Below are 27,196 nucleotides of genomic sequence, written 5' to 3'. Positions count from 1 at the left end.
TGTTGGCCATTGTAGATCTCCTCGAACGCATAACCTCGCCTTATGCTTTAGAAGATAGCCCTCAGGATCTAGTTTGTAGGCAAAGACCCATTTGAGTGGTAGCACCTGCTGTTCCTGAGGTGTTTGCACTTCTTGCCAGCTTTCATTACGTTGTAGTTGATCCATTTCGGCTTATGCTGCAGCGATGAAGCCCTGTGCTTCTGGATGTTTGAGCATTTGGTGCCAGCTTTTTGGCGGTGGCTCGAGCTGCGTCCCATGTTTCCTAATTGATATCGCTGAGGCGGCTGCAAATGCTTGTCGTATGCCTGAGTCAAACTTTAGGTGCTTAAGTGAATAGCTATGCCTATAAGCTCTGCTATCCAACTCATCAATTGAGCGCTTGACTGATCGAGAAAAGCTAGAAGAGCATTGGCGAAACCTTTAAATACATCCGGAGGGACCTAGAGACAGCGAAGACAAATACACAAGCAGTGGCAACAGCGGATAAAGAGGCGAAGGCGGCGGCGATAGAGGCAGTCGACATAAGCAAGATGGTAATGGGATTGGCAAGGGACATCAGAAAGGGAACGCAGCAGCAGGTAAGGGAACGCAGCAGCAGATCGCGGCAAGTTATGCCGCTGTGGCCGCACAGGGTGCGATGGCAACCAGTATACACACCCCACAAATACGAGACCACCTGCTCAAACACAACGTGAGATCATCGTGAAATTCAGAAGTTCACAAACCATCCAGCACCTGCGAAACATGAACCCACGTAAACCTGAAAGCCCACGTTGAGCAAGCCGTCGCCCAGAGCGGAGGGACCATCGCAAAAGTCATGTCTGTCAACCAACTCATGAGCGGAGACATCAGAATAAAAACGATCACACCAAACGAAATGCAGACACTTAGGCTATCCGCCCAGGAATGTGTATAACCTCCCACAAACCTCGGAGAGACGCGAGAGCGCGCTGCCGACGGTGCAAGAGGTCTGCCAGGGAAATAACGCGGAAGAGGCCGAAGAGCAGATAATGCTAGGAGACTTCAACCTCAACCACCCGGTGTGGGGCGGTAAAAAAGAACATAAGCACGAAGAAGAAGCGGAGGAGCTGCTGGACATTATGCAGAACACAGGTATGACGAACATGCTCCGCTCAGGAACGATCACGTACGAAGAGGGAGAAAAGAGGTCGACGATCGAGCTCTGCTGGATGTCCGCAGGATTAACAGATCGGCTCATCCGGTGCGAGGCAGACAGAGACATGGAACACGACTCTGATCACCTATCGATCAGCATATTCATGGACCTGAGAGTCCAACATGGGGAGAGGAAAGCCGTGAGGTAATAGAATCATCTAGAGGAAGAAAGGTTCCGGAAGGCGCTCGCGCAGATACTGCCTCAAATACAGTGGCTAAGAACCAAGATGGCCTTGAATTGGTACACCAAAGAGATTGCAAACGCGATCGGCGAGACTTCGAACAAAGTCCTCCCCAAAATGCACCCGTCATGACAGGTAAGAGAGGGATGGAACACGGAATGCGAGGAGATACTGGCTGAAACAAAACGACTCAAGCGAATCCACAATATAGATCGCACAGAAGAGTCGTGAGAAGCGTATAAAACCGCACGGAACCTGAAGACCAGAACGATCAAGAAGGCTATTAAGGTGGCGCCTAGAGACAGGGTAGGGATGGCCTCGCCACTCCTGAGTATCTTTGGAAGGCAAATAGGCGAGGACGAAGGAGAACCAGTCCCCAAGCGTCACACCAGCGATTCGATGCCCTGACACAGGGCGGGAGGTCACAGGCACCGAGGAGAAGGTACAGATTTTCCGAGGAGTCGTCTTCCCAACGCCGCAGGAGGCAGATCTAGACTACACCCGAAATGCACAGTACGACCAGCAGATAAACCTACCAGAGATCACGGAGAAGAAGGTTACTGAGACCATAACGACCACCGCTCCGCTGAAAGCGGCGGGCACAGACGGAATAGCGAATCGGGCGTTGCAGGCAGGGGCCATACTGCTCACAAAGCACCGCGACAACATCTTCAATCAGAGCCTCAACATAGGCTACTACCCGGGGCACTTCCGAACATCCACTACAGTAGTACTCAGAAAGCCCGGTAAGGACAACTATATAGTGCCAAAAGCATATCGGCCTCTCGCGTCACTCAATACGATAGGGAAGGTGATGGACGCAGTCATCGCCAGGAGGCTGAGCTACCTGGTAGATACCTAGCAGACGATACCACCCCAATATATGGGCGGGAGACGGCTCCCATCTAGGACCACGCCCTCGATTCTATTATAGAAAAGATATATGAAGCATGGAATAAAGGGGACGTGGCCAAGCTACTGCTCCTGGACATGTCCGCGGCATTCAACAATATCTCCCATAAAAGGCTCGTACACGTGCCTCAGGAAGTGACGTGTAGATGAGCGGATTGTCGTCTGGATAGCCAGCCTCCTGGCAGACAGACGCACGAAAATCACGATGGACAGCTTCGAGTCGGAGGAATACGCGATACAGACTGGAATCCCCTAGGGATCACCACTCTTACCTATCCTCTATATCCTCTACAATTCGAACCTGATAGAAAAATGTAATATAGAAGCATCTACTATAGGATATATTGATGACGCAGCAATGCTCGCCTGCGGGCCCATTACGGTAGGGACCACTTTGAAGCTGGAGAGGGCGATGCAGAGAGCGCAACGCTGGTCTGCCACCCACGCTTCGAAGTTCGTGGGAGTGACGGTGCCTAGCGCCATCGGCAGGGGCTGCTAAGTGTCGATTTTCTTCCTAGTCCTTGTAAAATGGACCAGTTGGAATTTCTCCGGAGCGAAGACGTGCAAATACCTAGGTGTCACCCTGGACAGCAGGGTCGAATGGGGAGAGCACATCGCGGAGATCGAGCACAAGGCAGCCAAGACGGTGAACGCCATAGGGGCCTTCGGCAGCTCGACGTGGGGCATCGACCTCGCAAGTATGCGGAAAATCTACCATGGGGCAGATGTAGACAGGAATGAGAGCAAATAAATGTGGCAGATCGACTGGGCGCAGGAGAGCAAAGGTAGGGCGACATGCCACCACAACCCGACGCCATCCAAGCGCATCACGGCTGGCTATGTCCGAGTTAACGGTGGTGCTTCGTTGGTTAAATTAAAGTTAAACGAGGGTTTTGATCTAGAGAGCTGGTCCCTAAAACAAGAATGATGACTGGGCTCGAAGGCCGTGAAATGCATGGGTTCTTAGGCCATGCACAAGCCCAAACGTGCGTAGAACATTGTATCTGCGTGGCCAAAAGGCTCTTCTTCGTCTCGCGTACAGTCTGAAAAATGCTAGGAAGCGAACAGGTTGTGCGTTTTGCGGTGAAAGTGTAAATGGTGTTTGACAATATATTTTTAAGTGTGCAAACTACGGTTGAACAAGCGTCGGGATAGCGTAGGTGATCCACAACAACCCAGCTCAAGCAAATCAAGCTAACCAATTCCAACAGTCAGTTGGGAGAGCGTAGCACTGAAGATGCTAAGGTCATGTGTTGTGCGTAATCACCTCCAAAGAATGTGGTTAGCTTCAAGCTAACAGTCATCCAGCAATCCACATTCACGACAACCTTCTTTTTGGGTCTTTTTTTGTCCCTGTCTTCCTTTTTTGCGGAGCAGAATCCACTGTACCATCCACCTTTGTGATGTACACAGCGCACTCTCAAGCTACACCAAGACCCTAAGCAAAAGAGAAAGCGCGCTCCTGGTACAAACGAGGACCGAGAAAATCGGCCTCCGCCACTTCCTATCCAGCAGGAAAGTATCCGGATACCAGGACGCGACATACAAGTGCCTCCAGGGCCCGCAAACTGTTATGCATGTCCTGCTGCGATGCAAGACACTCAAGCACGAGAGGAACCGGCACTTCGAAGGGCTCCCGGGACGGAATAACCTCAGGACCATCCTGAGTAAACGCGATTTAGCCATTCAAGCTATCGGACTTATGGAACACGCCCTTACGGGGAGGGTGAACGGAGAGGCGTTAACAGACAATACGGAGCATTGAGGGGATTGAGGTACACAGGATGCACCACAGAGGCCGCAAGCCTCCAGGAGCCGAATATTACAGAGTGTGTTGGCAGATTAACCAGCATAATACAGGCGGTAACAGCCGACTGAAGATGATGGTGACGGAAAGCAGATGAGGGGCGTACGGGGCGGCTGGCCCTCTTTATACAGTAAGGCGAAGTGGGACGCCCTAGGCCTAGCCCGGCACGTATCGGCCGCTGGCCAACCGTCATGAGGCCCATGATCCACCGACTTTCAACAATATAATTTATGGTGGATCTGGATCATGTTATCCTCCGCCGGGCATAGCCACACGATAAAATAGTGGCTGAAGCCGTGTAGGAATCAAACAATCAAACACGTACAAACGTTGCCCGTATCCAAGTAGTTCCGTGGCACAGGGTGGTGGTGTAGTGCGTCGTCCATGCCACTGCAGCAGAATGTTTCATCATCCTATACCTTATTTAATATAGTGTTGTGAAGTTATGGCTCCGAATGGTGCGTGGAATGGGGCGAACAGGCCACTCGCTTGTTCTATAGAACTAATGAACATCAACGTGTATCGAAAATTCGTCACGGAAGACCCTCCCCGTTTTCCGTTGGCAGCTGTACATCGGAATGTTCGAATCAAGATTTTGCAGCACTCGCAAGGAGGGGCCATGTTTGTACAGGCAGTCTGATGTTCGAAGCTGGATCGGGAGGGAAGAAACGACCTTCTGCTAACCACGGCCGACGTCGGACAACATACGTAAAGAGGTGGATGTGACCCGATGACATGCTCAAGTCAGGTACTTGTTCATGAGAGGCACGAACGGCTCAGAGGACGTCATTCATTTAGCAGATAAAGAGTGTTTTGTATTTCGGACGCTGCGGGGTTGAGCAACGACACGAGCGACACGATGGATTGCCTAGTCTACGTGCAGTGCTTGACAAGAATCATCGCAATGCCCGTCTTCGCGTCTCGATTTGTGACTGCTCTTTGTATGAAAGTTCCGATTAGCATGATCATATGCATAAAATGACAGCGATCGCACCTTGACACTTTACATGCCCTCCTTAGTATTAGTTATGTTGACTTTGGACATGGATGTCACCGGCACGTTCGTACCATTGTGTTTTGAAGAATCAAAGCGAACCTAGCGTCTGCCTGTTTATTGAAAGGATTTCCCAGTCTTGCTAAATTCCCGTCCACTGCACCTGAACATGTTCTTGGATATTGCTACTCCCCATGGAATTGTTTTTGATTTTCGCCCAGGCGGCCGTACATTGTTTGAATTGTAGTCGATCTTCTCCTCAATCCAATTCAAATAAAGTCTCTATGATCTAACATCCCTTTCACAGACCGTTCATCCTCAGGTCGCTTTGCGAAGATGCTCAGATCTGGAATTCCGTAAAATGAACGACTTGACAATTTACTATTTTGACTGCTCAGTTCGTTCTCGATGTAAGTTTTCCATGAACGTATGGGAGTTCGGTTATCAGCTGATCAGCTCTTGAAGGATTGCTATGGTCTTAAGGAATGCTGATATGACGCGACATGACGAGAAATCAAGCTTAATCAGATATAGAAGCTCGTGTAATTTCTATTCCCACTGGATGTAACTTGGCTCTCTCGTCGTTCCAAAGTCCTGTTCAGGAGTCGAAACCAAACTTTGAATCAGTCGAGCAACCAGCAGCTTAACGGGGGAAAAAAATTGACGTTATCCGCTCTGTTCAAACACACGAAAACGCACACAAGGGGCTAGATATGGGAGTCTCTAGTTCCATTCCTACATGTTCAAAAACCTAGTCGAGTTACGTGACAGTTTTTTTTTTTTTTTTTTTTTTTTTTTTTTTTTTTTTTTTTTGCAATATGAAATAAATGTTCCGAGGCTGTAGCAACACCTTTACAGGAAAAACTTTGTGTAAAAACGTTAAAAATGGAAAGCCTCGAGCAATCAGCCGAGGGCGGGTATGAACAAGGACAAGCAGGCTTGTAAATAGGAGAAAATGAGCTTTCCATCTATTAGTCATCTGTCCAGTGGATCTATAACCATGTTGTGCACGTAGAGCAAAGCGCTCGAGTGTGATACAATTTCACGATCCGATTCCTAAACAGGGAGATGTATGCGGGGGCACGGCGAATTTCCTTTTCAAGCTCGCGATGATATTGAATAATGCATTTCACACGGACTCGAAAGTTGGAACTGATGATTGGTGTTTCGCAGAAGGTGGTCAGGCCAGTCCTCCCTTGACCAGGGGAAGCCAAAAGTCAATCAGTCGCAGAACAAGACGGAAGCCTCATTCTTAGAAGCGAGAGGAGCTTCCCACCGACAGGGAAGAATCGGCCGCCAGGGAAAGGAGCTGACCACCGATGTAGAACAGGCGTGCTTTGGGCCTCATGGCATGCAGCGGAGAAAAGCTTTGACGCACACGATCGGCTGTGAGGTTGGCTGTGTTTCGCGCTAGGCTGGTGAACACGAACTGTGGCTGCATTGCTGCCGGTCAAGCTTCTCTGCCTCGTGCCAAGAGCATCGACAAATAACTGATATCTTGAGAGCGATGGCTGCAGATACGCCGAGTCCCTCGTTTCGATCTCCAGAAGGTCCCGAGCAGCAAAACCTTTGAGAATGAAGCTTCCCCAACTCTCCGTTCTGTCAAGCTTCTGCGCACTGCTGACGCTGCTTGGTAGCGGCGCTGCCAATTCAGAAGAGGCACCACATGCCCGGCATCTCTCTCCTGTGCCGTGGCATCCATCAAAAGAGCCCTCACGGTTGTTGAAATGGACCACCGACCCGCAACATGCCTGGTGGGACAAAGCGCTCTTCAAGCGGGACGACACACCATCGCAGGCAAGCCCGGTCACCCTGCCCACGAAATGTCAATACGTTGCCGCGAACACCCAGTCCGCGTGTGGTACCGGCTGTATCTGCGGCACGTCGTGCACCTCCATCTACATATGGAACCAGTCGCGGCCGGAGCCAAGGCCGCAGTATCACATCTGCACCAACTGGAACCTGAACCACGGCTACCAGCTCCGCGCGGGTTTCCAGGAGGCCGGCTTTGCGATCGTGCCCAACCGGACCCAATGTGGATGGCAGAAATTCGAGGGCGTCACCGCGCTGCGCGTTGGGCGGGGAAGCATCGACGTGAACGGCACGGAGGAGCAGCCTTTCGGCGACCCTTACGAGCTGGCGAGGATTGAGCAGGTGATGCGGGAAGAATACCCCTTTGTCGAGATTATCATCATTTGCGCTACGCTGGTTGGTCCGATTTTCATGTTTGCAGGTATTGGTGGATGGTGTATCTGGGCTCAGAAGGATAGAACGGTGAAGTACAGAAGACTGCCAACCGCTTGATACCCGAAGCAGGCCACGAACGGCGACATATTGCGACTTGAATCGACTTGTACAAAGCAGCGTTTTAGATTTTATTTTACGTGGACATGACTTTGTACCAGCGCAGACGCGCTTCCATAGAATTTAGGCCTAGAGAGCTAAGCGGGAGACTGAAATTCGTTCATCATTTGCACATGAGCCGCCTTTTAGACAACGAAGTCCTTGTTTGCATCAATGCTGCTTATCCGAAATAGCGCTAGCATACGTAACACAACAAAAAAAAAAAAATGCACAAATTTGTGCTCTAAACACGAAAGAAGATATCCAAATCATCCATTCGACCATGCAAAAACACCCATCAGGACGAGATCAGACCAGGTGTCGACTTTTGTACCTCCTTGACTTCGGAATCAAAACTCCTCTAGAATATCTGTTTGCCCACAAGGCCGTGATGAAGAAGAGAAGACTGCAAACATCATTAGTCGACATAAGACTTGCTTCGAGAGCCAAACGTACGATTCAATAAAAACCAACACGGTGAGCCCTTTTGCGAAACGGTCGTATCTACCGGTCCAATGATTGTTTTTGGCTTCGACAAATATTGAGATTAGAATGCCTGTCCAACACGCAAAGGCCGTAGACTCCACAACGAACACAAAGTTGTGATTTTCTGCCCGTTTGTTGGTGAACTGGCCGTAGCTGTTCTGTGTTCTCGTGCAAATCGATCCCAGGGTCGCACCAAAGGTTAGCAGATCCTGAAAAATTTGTTAGCCGTGGCAAGAATAAGCACACCAACCACATAGTCGATACTTGCCAGAGTGATGGTGAAGATCCACCTCAGGGAGTGGTTGCTAGCCTTTGAAGTCCATGGCATGAATTGCCCCGTGCAAGCGAGGGGTAGGATAACTATTGAGATGACCCACTGCACAAGTCGCATTGTGGTTCCCTGAGCACGGAAAAAATTATACTTGTTAGAGCATGGCAAACAAAGATTGTCCGGGTACCTGTAGGACGATTGACTCGGCAGCCTCTCTAGAACGCCACATTCGGAGCAAAACATCCAGACTTGATTTCCAGTTTTTAGACTAAGACCGGGAAGATATTGTCTGGTAAGAAAGCCGCACCTGATGCAGTTGCGGTTGGTGTCCGCATTGTACAACGCGGTTCTGTAGTAGCCGATCGGTGGTGAGCTGAGATAGTACTTTCCGGCGACGTCGTAGAATTCGACCTTTGGCTTCAGCTTGAGGCAATGGTAGCATGGAAGTTTGTCTCCGGGCATGCTGTAGTTTTGCTCCATGACGCGGAAGATCTCGACCTGCGCAGCTCTACTCTCCTCCATCACGTCGGAATTGATGAAAAAGTTGAAGTACCGACATGTCCGCTTCAGCTGGACGACGTCCTCGTACTCGAGAGTCGAGATGATCTGTAGTTGTAGCTCGGCCGGGATCTTGGCCAGACTGGAGTCTCTACTGAGAGAGACGAGTTCGGCCGCTTTGACGTGACGCAGCATGCGCGGCTTGAGCTTCCATCTGGACTTTCCAGCAGCACTGCTTTCGCGACCGCGAGCGGCGAAGTCCCTAACTCGTTCTTTCAAAGACATTGTTCCTTGGCGGACGCCACGATGGGAGCAAGCAGGGACGAGAGAATCAAAAGACGTCGAAACCAGTCTTTGGTGGAGATGAGAGGCGTGGAAATAACATCGAGAGGTCGTCTGTCTCTCGCCATCGAATCCGCCTTGCATCGAGTCAAACAGGAACTAGCAGAGCCAGGTTGATGGGGAGGCTATGCAGCTCAACCCACCTTCGTATCACACGAAGCATGGTTCGCGGCCTCAGAATCGGCGCGCGTGGGCGGCAAGCGTGGGCAGTGAAACTACATCGACTTGAGCAGAGACCTATTTCGACCTATAAGGTCGTGTTACATGGCCAACTGACGCCGTCGGGCAGGTTGACCGGAGACGCAGGTGCGTCGCTGTGAGGAGCCGAGAAGGGATCCCGTCTTGCAGCAGACGCCTTTTGGCTCGTGCGGCCTTGCAGCCCGGCTGGTGAGGCTTGGTCAATCCTCGCGATCATTCGACATCGTTAAGCCTTCGTGATTCACTTATGGCGATGCTCCTCGGCTATCGGTACCCCTGTGGAAGAAAAAACACCGGTAGAGTCATGGTGAGAAGACGCTTCGTCCAAAGCTGTGGGGGCAGGTGTTCTTTGCGCGCCTTTGAGGAGGGTCCACAACGAGGCCAGCTGCCATGCTGCTGCAGCACACCGAGATTCTGAGCCCCACTCTAGCAAGCCATGGCTCCTTCACGAGAAAGCGGAGAAAGAATGTACCGCTCGTTTTGCCGTTCTCCTTCGTAGACATCTTTTCCCAATGGGTTTACGAAAGAGATGGGCCAGACTGAGCCGGTATGGCCAATGACATCTGCTCTGGGCGAGATGCTCCCTGCACAGTCGAACTAGGCCGAAAATAGTAGTTCCGAGTGCAAGGAGGTATCGTAGTTCACGCGCGAGCGCTAGGTCGGACGAAGAAGATGTACCACCAGTCGATCCAACAGTCCGACGGGCAGGTTCATCCAAGGACGCGACGAGCAGCGCAGAAAGCTGAAGGAGAGGCATGCTGTGGATCTTACGAAGCAGATCTTAAACCATCGCACATCGACGTCGTCTTGGACGCCACATTGGCAGCAGTAGGAGAATATCCATGAAGGAAATGAGTCGCGATGAGCGATGCTTTTCAACGTACATTACAGTAACATTCCCGGGGTATCATCTTTTCGTGTCCTCATCTCCTCCAGTCGTGACTCGTCTCGACTTTTTTTAACCTCTCAAACCATCGGCCCCCTCACCATTGCCCGCGCTACCGCTTAATCTGGCACACAGACTCAAAAACACGACCGTCTCCGTAGCGGCCAGGTAGTTCAAAGTATCTAGCAAGATCTTTAGATGCCGCGTGAAATTATCCTCAAACTTCTGCAGCAAGTCTTCCAACTTGTCCAACTTGCTTGGGTCGTACGATGATGCACTTGCAGTCTTCGTCGCTGGCGTCCGTGCGCCTTTGGAATATGCAGAATCGGAAGAGAGATCGGGATCGGATTGAGCGAGATACCTCGAAAACGGGGCGGTATAGTTTGCGAAATGAGTGCAGGTTTGCAAGATGCGGGAGTTGAGCTAGAACTGCCGATTAGCTTACTCCGGAAATTGGAAAGTGCAGGCGTCAAGGGAATGCTTAGATACCTTCAGTAATTTAGAGTTAGTAAGCATGCACTCTTTCAAACACGTCGCCAGGAAGTCGATATGATCCTGCATCAGCTCATCAACTGTGCGCTTAACACAACTAGTTGATGCATCATCGACCCCAGAGACAGCTGCCGGAGGAATTGTGCGACTGTTCATCTCCACAGAGGTGGGCACGTCTGACTTTCCTGAGCTGAGAGTTGAATCCTGGCCCTGATTCAACCTCTCCATCAAGTTGACCCAGTTCGGTTCAATGACCTCCGTCGTGCAATAGTAAATCATTTGTTGTACGAAGCTCAGCATCCGTGACCTCAACGCACATGCCCTCTTCTTAGCTCGTTCAACCCTCCCGTTGCTGGATTTATGTCGCCAACTTGGTCCGCGGCTCTGTTCCGCCCACGAAGAGATAAGAAGAGTCTCCAAATAGCGGAGAGAGAGTAGATATCGGAAAAGGAGTTGGTATCTTGTTAGCGTCACACGCGAAACTACGAGAGACAGTGGGAAGGGAACCATGTAGTCGAGAACCAGTGTTTCGAAGCCGGAGATCTTAGACGTGTCTTTTTCGGTAGTTGCGGGAGCTGCAGGCGTGTATGCTGCCGCGATTCCACCTGCCGCCGTATCTGTATCAAGACCGGTAACATTGACGATTTTCATGAGCCAGTCCGTCAGAAGCGTCTCGTTCATGACGACTTTGACGTCGTCCTTGTAAGGATCATCTGCCGCCACGGAACCTGGCTGTCGGAGCACGATATCCAGCAGAGATTGCAGTTTTGAAGTATTTACATCACGAACGGGCTTCTTAAGCTCTGAGGTGCCGAGTTCAAGGAAGTAAGTGAACCAATCTGCGCGGTCGAGGAAGAAGTAGTGTTTGAGAGAACGCAATCGCGTCGGTAGAGCGTGTGTGGTCAGAAGCAGCTCGAGAAGCGAAGAGTTTGCAAAAGCGTACGCAGAGTGTACATTCTCTAAGAAACGAGGATCGTCCACTGTTCGCGGCGCGTCCTCAACTCCGGAGCTCAAATCGATACCCCCACACTCGCGGACAACGTTGAGATATTTTCCGGCGAGGAGAACCTTTTCTTTGACAGCCTCGAGCTGAGGCGGCACAAGTCCTTCGCGAATGGTATATCGCTTCTCCCAGTACTCGTCCGTATAGTCTTGATCGAGACGCTCTCGCTTAATGCTCTTCTGCTCCTTGATCAGGAATTCCGCGTGAGGGTCTCGAATGCCGCCGTGGTGAAGCCATTCGTTCAGCATGACCATATACGGCTTGCTGGATTCTCGAAGCAGTGACGAAAGCAAGGCTTTAGCCTGCGGATCTCCAGACATCGAAGCTAGCCGTCGAGTGATTAGACCAAGGGTGCTGCCTCCTTTGCAAGTCTTCTTTGTGGATAATCCTGGTTGACCTCCGTCCTTGAGAGCCTCAAGTATGTTTTCGAGGTCATCAGACTCGCCATCCAGATCGTCGTTCTCGTCTTCTAGGACGGCGTTTGCCTTTAGCAGTTCGATGGCTAAATTGTACAGCTGGAACATCATGTGGGCCGCTTGCTTGGTCTGCATATTCAGGACGTGCAGAGTCAGCGAGTCCGTCGTCAAGAATTGATTTTCCAGCTGCACCACCAGGCCGAGGTAGCTCTGCAGCAGCCGCCGAATCGCAGCGCACAGAGCGTGATTCACGGTCCCGTATTCTTCTCTGCTCAGGACGTCTACAAATGCCTCGACTGCGATGTAATACTTGGGAATGCGCAGCATAGACAGCGTGAGGTCGCGTAGGCTGGGGTCTAGGCCTCCATCAATTCTGAACGAAGGACCTAGCAATCGATCGGTTTCGGAGAGGGGATCAAATGTGTCTTCATATCGAATATACAGGCCCTCGCAGCCCATGAAGACATATAAAAGGTCCTCCACGACGGCCTTCTCCTGCTGTTCCAGCGTCAACTGTGCCAGTTGTTTTGGCCGCACCGTCAGAGGCGTGGATTTCGCCAGAGGTGGTACCGATATTCGCGTCGCAAGTGGTGCGGTCGTGTGTGGTATTATCGATGCTTGCGGATTCCATGACCCTATATTTCACAGATCAACTCGAGTTCGTTCGTACTGCTGCATCGCCAACCGCACCGATTGCTTCCGCCTTCGGCGTTTTCGAATCAGTTCCCTCGCCTGAACTGAGAGGGGCTTCCGCCGTCTCATGCTTCCGTTGCCCGTTGACGCGGGTTTCCGATGCATGCTTTAGCGGTGAACGCGTCCTGACTGTAATTGTTTCACGTGTGACGCGTGAAGTACGTTCCGTTCTGCGGTCTAACGTGGAGTATGAATTCTTTTGTTTACGCGACGAAGTCGAGGTTTTCCTATCTGTCGCCGAGGAGCCCGAGTGGTTGTGAGATGCGGAAGCCATTCTGGCAAAGCATTTGTGACGTCAAATTGCGCCCGGATCTGAAGCCCGTACAGAGCAAACCGTCTTGCTGTAAAATCATGGGACGGGCAAGCAATGCAGTGGGGCTATCACGTGATATTGACTCCAGAGGGATACACAGCCTGCAAAATGATTGGTTCGGAGAACTCGTTTCTCGATTCGATCATGACTTTTATACAGGGCATTCATCACAAACAGCCTGATAATTCTCCTCATTTTGTATCCTTACTCCGCTTATTCTTACCCTCTCATAGTCATTTTCTCACCCCAATGGCAAGCACACGTCTGTTCAAATCCTCCATTCGACCCAGAACGTATGGTGCCTTCGTACTCGGTTCTGGGCTGTTTTTTTGCGCGTACCACGTCTACTCATCACACTCGCCGCCGAAAGCGCGGCATCTCAATCCGTCAACTTTCACTCCTTACACACTCGTATCTAGAGATCCAGTGTCTAGCTCAAACGCGGTATTTCATCTTCGTCCGCAGAACAGTGACCCTCTGAACGCAGAGGCCATGAGACTGGCCTCCAAGACGGGCATATGGAGCGTTCAATTCAAGCAGCCGCAACTGCAGATTGCGAGGAACTACACGCCGCTTCCAAACGTCGACGGCTTGGTGGCTGATGACGAGCTTCGACTTTTGATCCGCAGAGAGGAAGGCGGTGAGGTCTCGAATTATCTGCACGACCTGCCCGAACGATCCACGATTTCTGTGCGTGGGCCGTTTCAGGAATGCGACATCCCGTCTGGTGTGACTGATGTTCTGTTTCTTGCTGGAGGTACTGGGATTGCGCCAGCGCTGCAGGTTGCGAGGCTGATTGGAGAGCGAGCGAATCTGAAAATGCACATTCTGTGGGCTAATCGAACCAGGGAGGAGTGCGAGGGCGGAATCAGTGACTCCTACAGCTCCTCGGACAGCGGATGGAGCGGGTGGCTTGGGGCAGTCAGAAATGCCCCACACGACAAGCAACTGGGTGTTGGCCGTGAGCGGGGACAAATTGTCCAGCTTCTTGACTCTTTGAAGTCGCAAGGGAAACAAGGCCAGCTTCTGGTGGATTATTTCGTGGACGAGGAGAAGAAATTTATCACGCCTAATGATGTGTCCCAGGCCCTAGTCCGTCGCGGCTCTGGGCGGGCCCTCATTCTAATCTCTGGCCCGGATGGATTTGTCGATTATTGGGCAGGAAGGAAAGAGTGGGCAGGCGGCCGTGAGGTCCAGGGCGCGCTCGGGGGTAAGCTGAAAGAGATGAACTTGAAAGGATGGAAGGTGATCAAAATATGAAGGCACTTGAGGATGGATGGCTGTCAAGTTTCCACGAAGTGGTTTTTTGCATTATAATTCCTACGGACACCACCTACCAGAAGCATGATTTGGGGAGGTGGCTATCTGAGCGGCTATACCTTCATGCTTGGATGTCATCTTCCTTTGAGGGTATGTTTGGAAGTCCATCCCCCACGAACTCGGCAGCGATCTGTCCGAGAGCAACACGACGCGATGTGCTGTTCGGGTCTAAGTACGGCCGTTCGCCCAGACCGACGGCACGGTTGCCGAACCGTTCTCCTTCGAGGTCGTAGTCGAACGTCGCGGTGTGGAATACTGATCTGTTATCCCAGATTGCTGTTGGGCATCTGCGTCAGAATCTCATGCTGGAGTGTGACCCTAAGAAGAAGAGAAAGAAGACGCACCAATGTCGTTTACATTTTTCCACTTGAACCGCACCTGCAAGTCATGGTTCTTATACACAAGATCCAGAAACCAGTCCAGGAGCCTTTGGCTTTCTTCTTGCGTCAAACCGTTGATATGTTTGACGTGTCCACCAACTGGGAAGATGCTCTTCCAACCGGTCACTGGGTTCGTCCGAACAACTGGATGAATGGCCTTCAGCTCGGAACCAACGTTCTCTGGAGCTCCACGCGGCTTGTCGTACACTTCAAAGCCGGAGCGTTTGGCGATCTCATTGAAACCTGGCTGCGCAAATGTAGCCGTCAATGTTTCCAGGAACTTCTGGTATGGCTCTGATATGCGGTCGTAAATCTCGTAGCCAGATGCCCAGAGAGTATCGCCCCCCGTCCGAGGCAGTTGCGTGAGTCGCAAGCTAGTGTAGTCGGCGGGGACGGGTTCGAATGCAATGTCCGAGTGCCACTGAGCGGTGGCTTGCTTTTTGGGGCTCAGCTCCTCTGGGCCGGGCTTCCGGTAGAACTTCTTGTGCTGCACAGAGGAGATGGTAGATATTTCCGGGTCCGAACCGCCAAGTTCACGTTCAGAGTTGAGGATTGGGTGGATATGTAGGGTCGATGTCGATGGCTTGCCCGTCAGTTGGCCTAGACGATGAATAAGCGCCTTCTGGATGTCGTTTGTTAGGTTGTCTTGCGCGCGGAAGAACACCACACCACGCTCAGAGATCTTGATGGCCAAGTCTCGGAGGAGGGTGTCCGCGTTGGGCGAATTTATGAAATCCACTAGGTTTGCCGTTGGATATTCCGTTCCAATGACTGGCGTGATGTCAATGGACTCATACGCATCAAGCGAACCCGAATACTTGAGGGGCGTCGGATATTGCTGCTTAGCCTGTACTGGGAGAGCCTTGGACTCAGAATCAACGGCTATCGGAGCCATCGTCAGAGCACTTGATGCGGGGGAGCTTCGTCACGGGATTGTGCTTTTTTGTAATGCTTGAAAAGTACCTGACACGGAATAAAGAAAGCCGGATCTATCTCTTCGCACTTGTGTTTGCCATCTGACCTCAACTCAGTCGTATTCATATACACCCATCTGGTCACGGTCTATCTTTGACAGCCGGATAAGACGGCATATTGCGTGTGATGATGCCATGGAGCTGCAAGGTGCATTGGTCTTTGGCCATGAACTCGTGATGAAGAGGCGTGGCATATTTGCACGCGGTGCAACGACGCGAGGCATGGTTGCGTTGATCAAATCGAGTATGGTTAACTGGGGAAAACTTCGATGAGCACTGTTTGGAGAGTTCTTGCAGCATATCGCGTGCTGACCCTTGTCGAATTGCTCATTTGCTTGGCATCAACATCTTGAAGCCTTTCCACATTTGAAAGTGCCAGTCAAGTCAATCACGGTCCGGATTCTTCTGTCGAGCGAACTTTATCCGTCCGAGGGTCTTTTGGTGGCGAGATTCGCGTGTTTGAAGTCATTCGTGCCACTCGTAGGCACGAGCGTGAGCAAACCCCCCAAGCGACTTCGTGTCGCACACGCTTTCTGAGCGGAAGCTTTGACAGCACCTAAGAAAGCAGCGATCGCCAAAATAAACGGCTAGAATGCACAGAGATTGCGATCTCGGAAAGTTAAGAGCCAGTTTCATACGCTTTCGTGGTGTGTTTGGGAGCAGGCATGGCAAAGACGGACGACACGATAACGTGTCGAAAAGACATCCTGGGTCCTGCCAATGATGAGAGCTAATGGGAAGCAGCCCCTTCCGCGATACCACCTCCCTCTCTGATCGCAAACTACAAAATCGCTAGCGCAGTCGGCACTTTCGGCTTCTTGTGCGTCGAGGTTCCCCGCTCAAGGAGGCTCCAAACGGCTCGACATGGATAGTTGCGTATTCGCAGACCTGGGTTCAAGATAACGACGTCCTTTCTCTATTCTAGTTCTCGTCTGAAACTGTTGCCGGGTTTCCCGTTTCGAGACGTCAGCTTGTGCCCGTTCGTCTATGAGGACCATGAGCTCAGCCTTCCCTCGGTCGCTGGGTGAACTGCGTTTGCCCCTAGTCGATGCCTTATCCAGCATTCATGCCTCCAGGTTGCTTCACGGATTTAGCATCAAATATTCATGTCTTTAAGGTTGATTTTTATGCATGACGGCCTTTCTGCTGTTCTCGTGCCTGATGTTGTCGGATGAAGCTTGTGTCCGCCTTACCTTCCACAACAAACTGGTGACAAACGGGACTTCATGATGGGCAAGCAGGAGAACGTTGTGAGACAGAAAAAAATAATAATTGAAAAATGAAAGGCACGGCGAAGCCTCTCCCTGAAAGAGAAATTTGTTTTTGGCATTTCAAGTGCAATCGACGGTAGATCCAACAAAGTCGAAAAAGGGTAAAAAAAAAAAAAAAAAAAAAAAAGATAATGTCAAACCATAAACAAAGAGAGAAAGAGCGAAATTCCCGCGCACAATCCAACTTAGTGATCAAAGCAATGCAAAACGCTCCCAAAAGGGGCGAAACGGGCAGGCTCCGAGTCTCCCGCACCCAAAAATCCTACAGCTTTGCGCGCTCCTTCTTCGCCCTCTCTCTCAGGTCGCGGCGTAGGATCTTACCGACGGCGTTGCGCGGGATGCTGTCGACGAAGACGACGCCACCGCGCAGCTGCTTGTAGGGCGCCAGCTTGTCCCGGACCAGGTTCTTGACGTCGTCCTCGGAGAGCTTGGACCTGTCGGTGGCGACGACGTAGGCGCGCGGCACTTCCGTGTCCTCGCCGGGCACGCCGATCACGGCCGCGTCCTCGATCAGCGGGTGGGACAGCAGGAAGCCCTCGAGCTCGGCGGGGGCGACCTGGATGCCCTTGTACTTGATGAGCTCCTTCTTGCGGTCGGTGACGTACCACAGCCCGTTCTCGCGTCGCTGCAGGATGTCGCCGGAGCGGTACCAGCCGTCGACGAAGGCCTCCTTGGTGGCCTCGGGATTGCGGTAGTAGCCTTTTGTCGTCGTCGGGCCCTTGACCCACAGCTCGCCGGGCTCGCCCTCCGGCACGTCGTTATCATTCTCGTCCACGAGCCGGACCATGGTATTTGGGTGAAGAACGCCCACGCTGCCTGTGGTGTCCACCATGCCGCGAGGCAGAGTACACACGCTGCCGGTGGTCTCGCTCATGCCGTACGTGCCGACGATCTGGCCGCCGAATCGCTCGCCTGCGCTTTTCTGCAGCGCGCCGTCCATGGGCGCCGCGCCGCCGGCGCCTCCCTCCAGCGTGGCGAATTGATCGGTGACGTCGGGCGACTTGGCGATGCGTGCCCAAATGGCAGGCACGGTGAAGAAGGCGGTGATCTTGTGCTCTTTGTTGTACTGAAGGAACTTCTTCCACTCGTACTTCTTCATCCAGTAACACTCCGTGCCGGAGTACATGGGGGCCACGAAGTAGCCGGCGACGCCGGCGATGTGCGCCGCTGGCAGGTGGGCAAGCGTCCTCATGGGAGACGTGGGTGGTTGCAACTCGCCAGACAGCATGCGTGGGATGGCCCATTCTCGAGCGACCTGGGACGAGATCCAAACCTGGGACACCATCATCGTGTGAGAGAGCATGACGGCTGTTTACATGTCGTCGAAGAATTCGACGTCACGTTAGCTATCCGATTCAAAGGTAGGAGAAAGGGAAGCAAGGCTCAAGCATACCTTTGGGCACGCCGGTGGTCCCGGACGAGTACAGGAGATTGATGATGCTGTTCTCCAGCTCGTGCTGGTCGGTGATGCGCTCCCAGGTGAGCCTCTGGTCCGTCCAGTGATCCTTACCCAGGACAGACTTGAGGCTCCAATTTCGATGCTCGCTGTCCAGCACGAGGACGCGATCGAGCGGAAGGCCGTACAGCTTGGCAGCTTGGACAGCGACATCCTTGAGGTCGGCGCTGCAGACGAGAAGTTTGGCTTGGCCCTGGTCTAGCTGGCGCGCCAGCTCGGCGGCCGTGAAGGAGTGGCTCGCGCATGAAAAGATGCCGCCGGCCGCGATGGTGCCGTAAAACGCGACGGGAAGCAGGATCTGGCCCGTGGAGAAGCCGACGACGACGTCGGCGTTGCGGCCGCCGGCGCCGATGCCAAACCCGTGCCGGAAGGCGTGCGCAAAGTTCTCCGTCAGTGTGCGCGCGTGCGCCTTGGTCACGTAGTTGGCCGTGTTGGCGGCGTCGATGTGGATGCGCCCGTCCTCCTGCGCCAACGCATGCGGGTTCGGGTCTGCGCAGCGACGCCCAAAGCCATGTCAGCCTTTGCCTCCTTCACCCTTCGCGAATCCCTCGGCCGCGTACAACTTTTCTGAGGGGAGAGGCGGAAAGAAGAGTTTGTCGGATGGAAAGAGAAAGAGGAGACGGGAGGGGCGGGGGCGCAAGGAAGATGACTTTTGTCCAACGCTGTAGAGGGGTGTACGTACCGAACAGCAGCGAGAGCAGATCCACCTGCGGATAGAAGTAGTATCTATCACCGTAGTATATCTTCGGCGGCATCGTGAAGAAAGGAAGGATGGGAAAACAAGAAAGGAAAAGAAGAAGCAGAAGTAGACAGCAGGTCCAGTGTCTCTCCCTCTATCTCTCTCTCTATCTCTCTCTCTCTTTGTCTTTCTCCTCCTCTCTCAGTCTTTTTTTTTTCTTTCCCTCTCTTCTTCTTGCCTTCTTTTCCTTAAATCTCCACGTCCGTCCGTTTCCACAGTCGAAGACCAAAAACAGCTCTACGTCTCCGCCTGATCGAACTCTTTCTTTCTTTCTTTCTTCTTTTTCCTCTTTCTTTGCTTCTTCTCCACCTTCTCCGCAGAACCTAAACCCCCCCTCCCCCAAAGAGAAACACAGCCGGGCGTGGGGCACCCCCCAGGGCGAGGAGGGGGAGGGGGGGAGGAGAGGCCTGTGAAGCGCAGAGTAGCGACGCCGCGTCCTGTGTCGGCGGGGAGGGAGGCTCCCCTCCGGCGTTCCTCGGCTTAATCGCCATGATGGCACCCCCCCCAACCCTGCGGCGACGACTCAGCTGTGCCAGGTCAGACGACACCTGTTGGTTCTTTTCATTTCATTCATTCTCTTTTTAAGTCCTAATCCTCACTCGCGACGCATGTCTTCGTTCTCTTCTTTCCTCAGCCCCCTTCTTCTCCCTTCCGTGGATTTTTTTTTATTTTTTTTCTTGTTTTAATAAAAAAAGGGGAAGGATTGCTTTTGCCTTCTTTCTCTTGGTGAGGAGAGAGCGAGGAAGGGAGAAGCGACGTGCACTTCGTGGAGATGTGGCGCGAGGAGGAGGAGACGAAGACACCGCCGGTGCCGACACGAGGCCGCGGATCCTGCTGGACCCGGTTGCTTTCGAACGGTCAGAGGCGAACCAAGAAGGCAGGCAACGGGAGGACATGTGCCTACACACAGTATAAAAAGCACCGCTGGGGTCACGAGAAAGTGGACGCATATAATCTCCAAGAACCAAAAAAAAACCCCTTGCGCATTTCATCTACATGAGAAGCCCTTCCAAAGCTGCCCGTGAATTTCCCCGCATTACAGGACTCCCGTAGGAGACCGCTACGGTCAGCGCACGCATCAGATGCGTCCAAGTGGATACATGTATATGTGAACGAAAATATAGAGTGCCCTCCAAAAAAAAAGGACCAAGAAAAATAATATGGGCGGAAGATTCAACCGTTCGTTCCCCCATTTAGGTACTCGCGTTTTCTCCAAGCTGGCCTTAATGCAGAAAGAACCCAAAGTTCCAAAAAACAAAAACACCCCAGGTGCATCAACGAGAGCTAGAGAAGGATGAAGCGAAGAGGAAACCAAACACGGCTGCCGTGAGACGGGAAAGCTTATATATCAGAAGGGGAAAAGGACGTCGTGATTCGCGTAGATAAAAAAACTCCCCAATGCCCAGAAAGTAAGGGAGAGGGCGGTGAGTTTTCCACTCAAGAGTGGTGGGATCATTGCTCGTCGTACGAAACGACGAATGCAAACTCGATCTTGCCAGATAAACATATCCCGTCCAAGACGGGGCATGTCGCTGGCTGAAGTGTGTCTCGCCGTCCTCGTCATTGGCTTGTTCATCCCCTCCCTTGTTATTTTGACTCGTACAAGTAGTTCGTCGATAGATTTGCGGGGCCGCTCAATCTCGATGTACTTCCATCTCAGCTGTTTTCCCCAACTTTGCTGACCGAGAGCGTGGTCCATCTTTCTTCCCTTTTGCCTGCGTGCACGTTTCGCTTCGTAGCTGCACTCGTTCTTCGTCTGTCGTAAAGACTGACCTTTTCTCGCGAATCTTCCCTCGAGCATCACAAGCGCCTGGATTACATTTCCTCCTTCTTTTGCGTGGAGACAATAACAGTTCGTCAAGCGTTGTATCCAGCGTTTAAGCCTGGGGCACAGAAAAGTGTAGAGCGGTGGGGTATATCTGAAATTCGCCGTCCAAGTCCAGATGGTCCGTTATATCGTCCTGTCTCGTCTCGTCTCGTCTCATCGCATGCATCAAAGTCCAATCGAACCACCTTTCTTTAATTTTTCACGAATGCCAAAGATCCCATGCCCGACTCACAAGCGACAAAAACTCCTCTTTCTTCTGCAAAGTGCTTCTCGGACTATCCCTGCCCTCGCCAAATGGTGCACTCCTCCTCGTGGCCGTCGGTCCGCGACCCAGCGGCGGCGTTCCGTTGTCACGCTCGTACTCATCTCTGTCTCTCCTTCGCGAGCTTCCGCTGCGGTGTAGGTCTGTGTGTGGGCCTGAATTACTGACACCCAAGCCGACGTTCTTCGGTGATGGGGGCGTTGGTGGCTGGTGTCCGCCGTAATGCACTAGGCGTGGAAGAAGATCCTCCCTACCTCCTGTCAGCTCCTTCAAGGCCTCCTCAGCCGATTTGTGTTCCCTGGGTCGAGAAACGAGGCCGGTGGGAGGGAATTGCGCAGTGTGCGGAGGATAGCTGGGACTTGGTAGGGGCGGTTGGTTCTGCGAGGAGCTACCCGGCGACTGGTAATGTGGACCGCGGCCTGTGCTGGACTGCTGTTGAACCTCCGGGAAAACGTCCGCGATTGGAGGAAGGCGGTTCGAGGTCTGGTTGGCGGGTGCGTGCATGTTCACGAGACGGGAGGAGCCGTTGATGCCGTCGCGGCTTGAGGCGTGCATGTTGTGCCGCGGGAAGGACGCGTGCAGCGGGGCTGACTGGATAACCCGCTCGTTGGCAAAAGCTTCGGCGGGAGGGGCTGCGATAGAGAGACCCGGCGGCGGCCCTTTTCTCCTCGAAGTTGCCGGTGTCTTGGTAGGGCGGCCGAACGCATTCTCGCTGTCACCGGGGCCATTGGCAGCGCCCGTCTTTCCCTTCTGCCGATCCTCGATGAGCCGCCGTTGTTGCTCGCGAATATTCATCGCACGCTCCATCTGCTCACGCATCGTCGGGTCCTGGGTGTTGAAACCTGGTGACAAGCACGCAACGCCAATGTCATGCAGATGCAGGCCGGCGCTGTCCCTCGATGTAAGAGGACCGGCGGAGGGGCGTGCCGAGAGGGCGCCAGCAGGGGCTGCGGCGCCATTGGTCATGTTCGATGAGGCAAGGTTGAGCCGGGTGGGTCGGTGCCGGCTCGTCGGCAGGTCTGGGGATGTGGGCTCTTTCTTGACGACGACCTTGGGGATCTGGCGGTTGCTGGAGAGAGGGCATATTAGCATTGGAGCATTTGAGACGACTGTGCCAAAGGAGAAAGCAGAGAGAACTATTGCGGGTATGCCTTTTCGCGCACCTTCCCGCCGCGCACGCGTAACCCTGTGAGCATGGTTTGGAACAAGAAAACGCACACGTAGGGGCTTAACTCGCACTCGATCCTTCCAACACTTGAAATGATGGGCAGCTGTGGGCGCAAGGTCCTTTTTTTTTAAAGGTCGGAGGGTGGTGCACTCACCTGCTAGCCGACTGGGGCGACCGTTTGCCGTCCGAAGTGGTCCTACGAAGCTGTGGTTCATGTCTCGTCGGTGGGCTGTGGCTGTTTGTGCTCTTCGAGCTGGCTGTTCGCTGTGGCGTGGACGTGTTGCCCGCTGTCGAAGCCGCGATGCTGGCAAAGGACTTGTTGGCACTGCTCGACTGTTCCATGACGGTTGCGGGAGGGGCCAGAGGCGCAGTCGCTGGCAACGCAGCGACTGCTGTAGTCATTCTATGCGATGTGGCGATGATTTTATGCCGTGGTGCGGGTTGCGGTGTTGGGGAGAAGTCGCTCGGTCTCCTCCGTCGTCCCCTGTCCTCTGGACTGAACAACAATGGGGTTGCTTAACAACTGTTTGTGCGTGCGTGTTGACGGTGGAAGACGTGATGGTGGCGATGCAAGGTTGTTTGGCCGTCAGCGAAGCGTTTGTCCGCGCGTGGCCTGTCGTTGGCCGGCGTGATGAAGTGTGAGCCTTGGTTTCCCGGAAAAGGATTGGAAGGCAAGCCAAGGCAGGAATTGTTCTGCGCCGCTGCGCAGAAAGGGCACGTTTCGAATGGTGCAAGGAACGCTTCGATTCGACAGCGTGCGTCGTCTGGTCCGCTTCGGCAAAAAGCGTGCAGGATGCAAGTCCACAGCTCTAAGCGCGGGAGGGGTCAGTGGGACGGGCGGTGGACGGAGAAGCGCAGGCAAACCGGTGCTCTGCTTGCAAGGGAACGACGGGCTGTCCCTTTGGCAGACGACGACGACGGGCGGTACAAGCGCAGGCGGGCCGGCGAGGGAGTGGTGGCGGTTGCGAGGAGGAATGGGGTCGCCGTGCACGCTCTGGCTGTGTCTCTCGCGCTTAAAAGCCTTGGGCGGGTTGGCGGGCAAAGGGTCTTGCTGCGTGGGTGGACCGCCCCGGGGGGTGAGTAGTGCGTGCGTGGGTGCGTACGTGCGTGTGCGTGAGCGCGCACAACTCGGCGGCTGCAGCGAGCTGAGTCTCGGGCAAGCAGCAGTAGCGCAGGGAGCGTGGCCCAGGCGGGACAGGGCGAGGGTGCGAGAGTGGAAGTATGCAGCAGGAGGACGGTGCAGAGACGTTGTGACGGACGGCCGCCCGGGGCTGGCGCTTGCAGAGAATGAGGGTGCCAAAGAGCGGGCAGGAAGCGCACGAGAGAAAGGGAAAAAGGAAGAAGAGCAGAAGGAGAGACGAGGTAAAATGCTGGGAGCAGCGCGAGAATGGCGAATGGGGATTGATTGGAGGGGCCAGAGGGAAATGGAACAGGAGGATAAGGACAGGACGGGCTTAGGTTTGGGACACGAGGGGGGTGCAGCAGCGGGCAGCACCAGCACCAGCTCCCGCTCCCGCTCGCAGCACCAGCAGCCGTCGCAGAGTCGCTCTAGCTGGCGTCACGGCCGTCAGACCAGCGCCAGCCGGACGCGCAGGACCAGACGAGACGAGACCAGGCGAGACGAGACAAGACACGACAAGACAAAGGCCTGGCCGGGGCCCGGGTTGGGCGGCGGCGGGCAAATGATAGGAGCGCGCAGCGACAGGGGGGCGCGTCTCAGCGACGCTCCTGAGTGCGCAGCCGACGACGGGGACGGGCGATGGCTGGCGTGACGAGACGATGCGAGACAAGACGAGACAGCGCCAGACGTCCGATCGCGAGGGGGCGCGCACATCACACACCGTCGTGCCTGGCTCCGGCCGGGCGTTTGCGAGCAGCCGGACGAGGAGGATTCAGGCGACCGTGTGTTGGGGCTGTCGGTGGGTAGAGAGAGCAGACATCCTGAGCCGCGCAACGGCGACGGCGACACGACTTCGAGACGTCGGACGATCCAAACGGCCCCACCGCCGCCGTGAAAAGGATCGCGCACGACGGCGAGAGGGCGAGCGAAGACGATCTGGCGTGGATGCTCAGATTCCACGACTGGAGCACGCCCGCTGCTCCGCGTCACTGTCAGCGCCGGCCCCAAGGCGTGCCGCAACGCGCACAACGGGGCTCTACGCACTCACGTGCGCACGCAGGACACACGGAACAGGAGCGACACACGGCGGCCACGCATGGGTCCGCTCTCTCGAAGCGCGCCGAAACGCCGGCTCCGCATCTCTTCCTCGCTGTCCGCTGCCGGACCTGGATCGAAGTGGGGTTTGGTGCGGAGGACGACACGGCGTGCGGCCAACGGCAGGACTCCAGGCCGCGACGACGACGACGACGACGACGACGACGGACGGCGGCGGCGGCGGCAAAGAATGACGCCAACCAAAACCCCGGCGGGAAAAATCAGCGCGTTCGCCCTCCGTCTCGCGCAGGACAGCAGCGTCACAAGGCCTCCTTTCCCGCGGGGCGTGGGCGCCAGCAAAGGCCAGTCGCGACAGTCTGTGTCCTGGCCGTCCTTCACGGCGATGCACGAGGGAAATCGATCCACGGTGAGACGCTGGATTCAGACCGCAGAGCCCGGTGGAGCGAAAAAGAATGGCGGCAACCTTTGTGCCGGACCTGCCCTCGCTGCCGTGGCGCCCGCTTCATGCTCTCGACGCCCGCCGTCGCTTGCGTGCCCGTCCGTGACTGTTTTTTTTCCTTTTTGTCTTCACTGTCTTTTCTTTCTTGGTCTTCTCCGGACCATGTTCCTGTCCATCCTACGCTCCTGTGGCGAGGCTTCAGGCCTTGCTTTCTGCTGCTTGCTCGGGCCTTTGGCTCCTCGTCTCTCTCTCTCTTCTCCACCACGACGCCTTTTTCCGTCGCTCACCGCGCGCCAATAGGCCGCCCTGCCGTCCGTGTGCCGGCTCTCTCTCTTCGTGTGATTCTCCGGTCCTGCACTGTCTATGGCCGTGATGGTGCGCCCGCCGCCAATAGTCGGCCGCCGAACGTTGCCATGCTCTCCATTCCTATGATGCGCCAGCAAATAGCCGGCCGTCTCAGAAACAAGACCGTCCTGCTCCCTCGTTTTCTCGCTGCCGCCCCGCGACGCTGCACCGGCCCCGCGCCATGCGTGCCGTATCTTCCATCTTCAATTTTCTTCGCAAGAAAGACGCAAATCAAAATAAAATTCTCGCTACACAAACTGCCCGCGCCGTTGGATCTGGGCCAGCTCTGTGCCTCCCCCAAGCCTGGCCCTCGCGCCCGCCCATCAAGCTGCTGCCCAGATTTCGTTGCCCTCGCGTTTCTCGTGCCCGCGGGATTCGTTTACGAACAGGCCCCTGCGGCCGTCCAAAGAAGGGAGGTGCCAGCGAAGAGAGCGAGCGAAGAGGAGGTAAGAAAGGCACGTCAGAATGCAGACGCAGACCAGACGCATTACTCGAAACGCGCCCGGCCATGCCAGCTACGCGGTGGCCACACGTCGTTCAAGCGCCCAATCACCGCGCGCCCGCTCGTGCTGGGCCCCGTTCGTCGGGTCCCGCCACGGCCGCCGCGTAACAGACGGCGTGCAGGGCGGGCGCCCGATGGAACCCAACCACCCAGGCAGCTCCAGGGCCCGATCGCTTGTCTGCGACGGCTAGCGTTTGAGATCCGCATCCCGGCCGACGCTGCGTTGCCCGTTCCAGCGAGCCCCGTTCGCTGCCGCTGCCCGATGCGGAAAAGCGCCCTCCAACCCCCAGCCGGCTTGGCCTGAGTCATGAAACAAAGCGACGAACGTCCATTCATCCCCTCTGCTTCTACCGCAAGAGCAGAAGCCACTGCCTACTGCGACGATGCTGCTGCCGCGTGCATGCAAATCCCGCACAGTTTGCCCGGCCTGTCGATCCATGGCAGACGCCCGTGGCCCGACCGTCGTCTGCTTTCCGCGCCAGAGCCCGGCGCTCTCTCGCCCGACCCGGTCGCGGCGGCTCGTGCAAGCCGCTGCTTAGAAATGCCAGAGCCGTCGTGCACGAGAGGAATTGGTGAGAATCGAGACTGGCTTGGTGGACCGAAGGCAAACGACAAAGGGTGAAAGACATAGCGAACAAAGGGAAATGTTGATGTGCAGAGGCACGCCCGTTGGGTAGACGCCACCCGTTGCTTCGGAGCCCTATCAGCTTTGCGCGCTTGCGCTCGCTAGTTCGTCCCTGTGCATGCAACTTTTGCCTTTCTTTTCTTTTTTTCCGCGCTTCACAATCTCGTCTGAGGCCCTGCTCGCAACTCTGTGCGCCGGGGTAACGACGGCTTCAGTTTTGGGCATTTTGTGTGGTTGATTTTCGCGACACCAAGACGGAAAGAGAAGGATGACGGGCGCAAAGTGCAAGAGAAACGCTCAATGGCTGCTTTTTTTTTTTTTGTTTCTTTTGCCTCAACCATCCCTCCCCTCTGGAGCTCCTCCTTGTCACGGTCCGGGCGTGGCCAATCAGCTTCCAATTCATGCTCCTTCTCTCTGCCAAACCAACGCATTCGCTGGCTTGAGAACCACCTTTTCGTCTGCTGTTCTTCCCTTCCCCCAAGTCGCCCCTGTGCTCGGTCGGTCTTCGACAGTAGAACTTCGCTGCAGATACCCTCCGACTGATCTCTTTTTTTCAACGGTCATGTCTTTCGTGGAATTAAAAAAAAAAAAGAACAAACAAAAAAGTCCTGTTGAAAACCGAACGGGGAGCAATACGAGAAAATAATTACCAACCAAACGTCAGACGGAGAATTTTGGATCTCTTTGTTTCAAATGGCT

The 27,196-nt window shown here is 54.2% G+C and overlaps 8 protein-coding genes across 10 annotated transcripts; 3 read left to right on the top strand and 5 right to left on the bottom strand.

Moving 5' to 3' along the window:
• Positions 1–1,010: 1,010 nt before the first annotated feature.
• Positions 1,011–1,325, top strand: PV09_09617 (uncharacterized protein; the record flags this gene model as incomplete). The annotated part of the gene is made up of 1 exon (XM_016363711.1): positions 1,011–1,325. One exon carries the CDS (start codon positions 1,011–1,013, stop codon positions 1,323–1,325), a length of 315 nt encoding a protein of 104 aa, XP_016208470.1.
• A 5,169-nt stretch (positions 1,326–6,494) lies between these two features.
• Positions 6,495–7,626, top strand: PV09_09616 (uncharacterized protein). Its single transcript, XM_016363710.1, has one exon. It carries the CDS (start codon positions 6,647–6,649, stop codon positions 7,373–7,375), a length of 729 nt encoding a protein of 242 aa, XP_016208469.1. The 5' UTR covers positions 6,495–6,646; the 3' UTR covers positions 7,376–7,626.
• On the bottom strand, positions 7,447–9,411 carry PV09_09615. 2 transcript variants are annotated; one of them, XM_016363708.1, is made up of 3 exons: positions 8,169–9,411; positions 7,871–8,109; positions 7,447–7,820 (listed from the first exon to the last, which is right to left on the bottom strand). In XM_016363708.1, the coding sequence occupies exons 1-3, from the start codon at positions 9,093–9,095 to the stop codon at positions 7,724–7,726; spliced, it is 1,263 nt and encodes a 420-aa protein (XP_016208467.1). In that variant the 5' UTR covers positions 9,096–9,411; the 3' UTR covers positions 7,447–7,723. The 2 variants fall into 2 exon arrangements, with proteins under 2 accessions (XP_016208467.1, XP_016208468.1); XM_016363709.1 differs by having other exon boundaries at positions 7,871–9,411.
• A 634-nt stretch (positions 9,412–10,045) lies between these two features.
• Positions 10,046–13,019, bottom strand: PV09_09614 (uncharacterized protein). The gene is made up of 3 exons (XM_016363707.1): positions 12,697–13,019; positions 10,585–12,641; positions 10,046–10,518 (listed from the first exon to the last, which is right to left on the bottom strand). Exons 1-3 carry the CDS (start codon positions 12,971–12,973, stop codon positions 10,168–10,170), a joined length of 2,685 nt encoding a protein of 894 aa, XP_016208466.1. The 5' UTR covers positions 12,974–13,019; the 3' UTR covers positions 10,046–10,167.
• Positions 13,020–13,200: 181 nt separating this feature from the next.
• PV09_09612 (uncharacterized protein) lies at positions 13,201–15,963 on the top strand. The gene has a single exon (XM_016363705.1). It carries the CDS (start codon positions 13,262–13,264, stop codon positions 14,270–14,272), a length of 1,011 nt encoding a protein of 336 aa, XP_016208464.1. The 5' UTR covers positions 13,201–13,261; the 3' UTR covers positions 14,273–15,963.
• On the bottom strand, positions 14,288–15,790 carry PV09_09613 (uncharacterized protein). The gene is made up of 2 exons (XM_016363706.1): positions 14,677–15,790; positions 14,288–14,608 (listed from the first exon to the last, which is right to left on the bottom strand). Exons 1-2 carry the CDS (start codon positions 15,605–15,607, stop codon positions 14,394–14,396), a joined length of 1,146 nt encoding a protein of 381 aa, XP_016208465.1. The 5' UTR covers positions 15,608–15,790; the 3' UTR covers positions 14,288–14,393.
• A 1,127-nt stretch (positions 15,964–17,090) lies between the features above and the next one.
• PV09_09611 (uncharacterized protein) lies at positions 17,091–19,536 on the bottom strand. Its single transcript, XM_016363704.1, has 3 exons — positions 19,096–19,536; positions 18,351–18,902; positions 17,091–18,265 (listed from the first exon to the last, which is right to left on the bottom strand). Exons 1-3 carry the CDS (start codon positions 19,166–19,168, stop codon positions 17,220–17,222), a joined length of 1,671 nt encoding a protein of 556 aa, XP_016208463.1. The 5' UTR covers positions 19,169–19,536; the 3' UTR covers positions 17,091–17,219.
• A 573-nt stretch (positions 19,537–20,109) lies between these two features.
• On the bottom strand, positions 20,110–23,817 carry PV09_09610. Of its 2 annotated transcripts, XM_016363703.1 has the most exons (2): positions 22,565–23,817; positions 20,110–22,311 (listed from the first exon to the last, which is right to left on the bottom strand). In XM_016363703.1, exons 1-2 carry the CDS (start codon positions 22,810–22,812, stop codon positions 21,180–21,182), a joined length of 1,380 nt encoding a protein of 459 aa, XP_016208462.1. In that variant the 5' UTR covers positions 22,813–23,817; the 3' UTR covers positions 20,110–21,179. The 2 variants fall into 2 exon arrangements, with proteins under 2 accessions (XP_016208462.1, XP_016208461.1); XM_016363702.1 differs by having other exon boundaries at positions 20,110–23,817.
• Positions 23,818–27,196: the final 3,379 nt, after the last annotated feature.

Source organism: Verruconis gallopava, assembly GCF_000836295.1.
Source record: "Verruconis gallopava strain CBS 43764 unplaced genomic scaffold supercont1.94, whole genome shotgun sequence".
Classification (NCBI taxonomy): Eukaryota; Fungi; Ascomycota; class Dothideomycetes; order Venturiales; family Sympoventuriaceae; genus Verruconis; species Verruconis gallopava.
This window is presented reverse-complemented; position numbering and strand designations above follow the sequence as displayed.

Excerpts from the sequence above, each read along its gene's own strand:
- PV09_09616 (XM_016363710.1), top strand. The coding sequence starts at position 6,647 with ATGAAGCTTCCCCAACTCTCCGTTCTGTCAAGCTTCTGCGCACTGCTG.
- PV09_09615 (XM_016363708.1), bottom strand. The coding sequence starts at position 9,095 with ATGCAAGGCGGATTCGATGGCGAGAGACAGACGACCTCTCGATGTTAT. Across the intron at positions 8,110-8,168 it reads GGATCTTCACCATCACTCTG|GATCTGCTAACCTTTGGTGC; the intron begins GCAAGTATCGAC and ends CAAATTTTTCAG. Across the intron at positions 7,821-7,870 it reads GTGTTGGTTTTTATTGAATC|TCTTCTCTTCTTCATCACGG; the intron begins GTACGTTTGGCT and ends TGATGTTTGCAG.
- PV09_09614 (XM_016363707.1), bottom strand. The coding sequence starts at position 12,973 with ATGGCTTCCGCATCTCACAACCACTCGGGCTCCTCGGCGACAGATAGG. Across the intron at positions 12,642-12,696 it reads GCCGAAGGCGGAAGCAATCG|GGTCATGGAATCCGCAAGCA; the intron begins GTGCGGTTGGCG and ends TGTGAAATATAG. Across the intron at positions 10,519-10,584 it reads CTAACTCTAAATTACTGAAG|CTCAACTCCCGCATCTTGCA; the intron begins GTATCTAAGCAT and ends CGGCAGTTCTAG.
- PV09_09612 (XM_016363705.1), top strand. The coding sequence starts at position 13,262 with ATGGCAAGCACACGTCTGTTCAAATCCTCCATTCGACCCAGAACGTAT.
- PV09_09613 (XM_016363706.1), bottom strand. The coding sequence starts at position 15,607 with ATGGCTCCGATAGCCGTTGATTCTGAGTCCAAGGCTCTCCCAGTACAG. Across the intron at positions 14,609-14,676 it reads GAAAAATGTAAACGACATTG|CAATCTGGGATAACAGATCA; the intron begins GTGCGTCTTCTT and ends GATGCCCAACAG.
- PV09_09611 (XM_016363704.1), bottom strand. The coding sequence starts at position 19,168 with ATGCCGCCGAAGATATACTACGGTGATAGATACTACTTCTATCCGCAG. Across the intron at positions 18,903-19,095 it reads TCTGCTCTCGCTGCTGTTCG|ACCCGAACCCGCATGCGTTG; the intron begins GTACGTACACCC and ends GTCGCTGCGCAG. Across the intron at positions 18,266-18,350 it reads GACCACCGGCGTGCCCAAAG|CCGTCATGCTCTCTCACACG; the intron begins GTATGCTTGAGC and ends ACATGTAAACAG.
- PV09_09610 (XM_016363702.1), bottom strand. The coding sequence starts at position 22,625 with ATGAACCACAGCTTCGTAGGACCACTTCGGACGGCAAACGGTCGCCCC.